The sequence below is a fragment of the Propithecus coquereli genome, unplaced genomic scaffold (assembly GCF_000956105.1).
Source record: "Propithecus coquereli isolate 6110/MARCELLA unplaced genomic scaffold, Pcoq_1.0 Scaffold56, whole genome shotgun sequence".
Lineage (NCBI taxonomy): Eukaryota > Metazoa > Chordata > Mammalia > Primates > Indriidae > Propithecus > Propithecus coquereli.
This window is the reverse complement of record NW_012151507.1, coordinates 2667007-2669069: the sequence shown is the minus strand read 5'-3', so window position 1 is coordinate 2669069 and position 2063 is coordinate 2667007. Positions and strand designations below refer to the sequence as shown.

The 2063-nt window shown below is 32.9% G+C and overlaps 1 protein-coding gene across 1 annotated transcript in view; it reads right to left on the bottom strand.

The window, feature by feature from the left end:
* Positions 1–2063, bottom strand: part of BLZF1 (basic leucine zipper nuclear factor 1) — a 62876-nt gene that overhangs the window by 45701 nt on the left and 15112 nt on the right. Inside the window, exon 4 of the mRNA XM_012657710.1 lies at positions 882–1081. Coding sequence (XP_012513164.1) covers positions 882–1081 — 200 coding nt within the window. The remainder of the gene's footprint in view (positions 1–881; positions 1082–2063) is intronic.

Genomic DNA, 2063 nt, shown 5'->3' with positions numbered 1-2063 from the left:
GAGAGTAATCAACTAATAGAAAGTATTGTTGATTCTAAGACATGAAGAAACACTTTCCTAAAAATTTACTTATCACAATTGGTGGTTCTTAAAGTACAGCCTGGAAACCTTTGGTGTTTTGTGAGAAATCTCTAGATGATTCAATTTAAATCAACAGTTATTAAACATATTATGTGTGAAGTACTTTGCTAAGCACTGGAAATACACAGATGGATAACATCCAGATCCTGTTCTCCAGTAACTCAAAGCTGAGGTGATGGAAGAGATAAATAGACAAAGAATAATAATATATAGCAGAGTTTCCCAACCACCAGTATGTTCAGAGGCCTGGACTAGGACCCTGAGGATTTCATCTCTGTTGGGGAACAGCTTCATCCAATATGTCATAAAAATGTTATAATTTTCTATTTGTGTATGGAGAGAAAAAGGTGGTGAAGTTTTATTAGTTAAAAGAGCTATGAGAACAGAGTGTAAAAAATAAATAATATTGTCTTACGGAGTAGGAATGATATTTGATTTCTCCAGATAGAAAGTGAACAAAAATAATTTAGTTTGGCCTTTTGTTAATTTAATATTTAATAGATGTCTGAGTTTATGGTTTTGCTTTTGTCTTAAACATGGTAGTAGGAGTGATTTCTACTATAGAGTAGTAACCTAGAATTCAGGAATAAGGGAGGATCTTTATAACACTTCTCCATTTAGGGAGATTATGTGACCAGCCAAAGGAGGGAAAAGTCCACATCCTAAATACTGTATGAAGTACTTTGACAATATTAGTCAGAAATTTTTACATTCCAATCTATTTTCTTGTATTATAGGTCAAAAACCTGATAAACAGAGCACAAACTAAGAAATGAAATACTATTTACAATAGAAAATACCTGCTTGCGAGGAATTTACTTCGCCATACATCACACTGTATTGATATACGTTCTAACTGTTCGGAAAGCTGAGCTGTGTTTCGACCTAGCACTTCATTTTCTAAAATAAGCTGATTTTTCTCACGGGCTAGACGTTCAAAGTGATACTGAAGATCATCCCCGACAGAAGCCACCAGCAACTTTTTTAACTCACGATTTACCTAGAAGAAAACATAACCAATATAACAAGCTCAAAGTAATATCACTGACTTTAACATAACAAAATTAATGAAAGAGAAATTGTGTTTCTGTGCAGTTCGGATCTCTACTATTTAAAGTTTATGTCAAAAAGTGAGATTAAATATTTAACTTTCATAATCTATATAAATCATATCTACCTCTCTCTATATATCTACTGTTCATGTGGTTATAAACTGAGCCTCTTGCAGTAAGAGTAGAAATCATTATCATGAAAATAACACACTGCTTCCAGTCAACACTTTAAAGGAAAAAAAGCCGGAAAACTAAAATACATTTTGCTAAAAAAAAAAAGAGAATATTTTATGTGGTTTGTTATTTAACATACATAAATTAATCTCTTTGTGTCCTAGGAATTTAGTTGTAAGAAATTAAGCAAAGGAAGTAGTCTGGGATATCTATAAATACGTTTTTTACATTGTTACTGAAAAGAGCAAAAAATTAAAAGAAATGTCCAATAACAGGTATTGGTATATGGTGGAACCATTGAAGAACACTATTGCAATTAATAGTGGTATTGTAATAGAATATTCTGTGCCATGGGAAAACATTAATGACTAGAAAAAAAGTTATAAGACAAAATGAACTCATGTATAGTTATGCAGTTATATCAGGATGGTATAAGTCGTATGATATTCATTGTGTGTTTCTGCATTTTCTAAAATGTTTACAAATAAACACATACTACTTTTGTAATTAGAAATTGATTATTTAAAAATATATTTAGACAAGAACCACTAACCATGGTGTCACCTATGAAGACTTGCATTTAGCAAACACATGTATAGGCTAGGCGTGGTGGCTCACACCTGTAATCGCAGTACTTTGGGAGGCTGAGGTAGGAGGATCACTTGAGGCCAGGAGTTTGAGACCAGCTTGGGCAACACAGTGAGACCCTATCTCTACAAAAAATTAAAAAATTAGCCAGGAGTGGTGGCACATGCC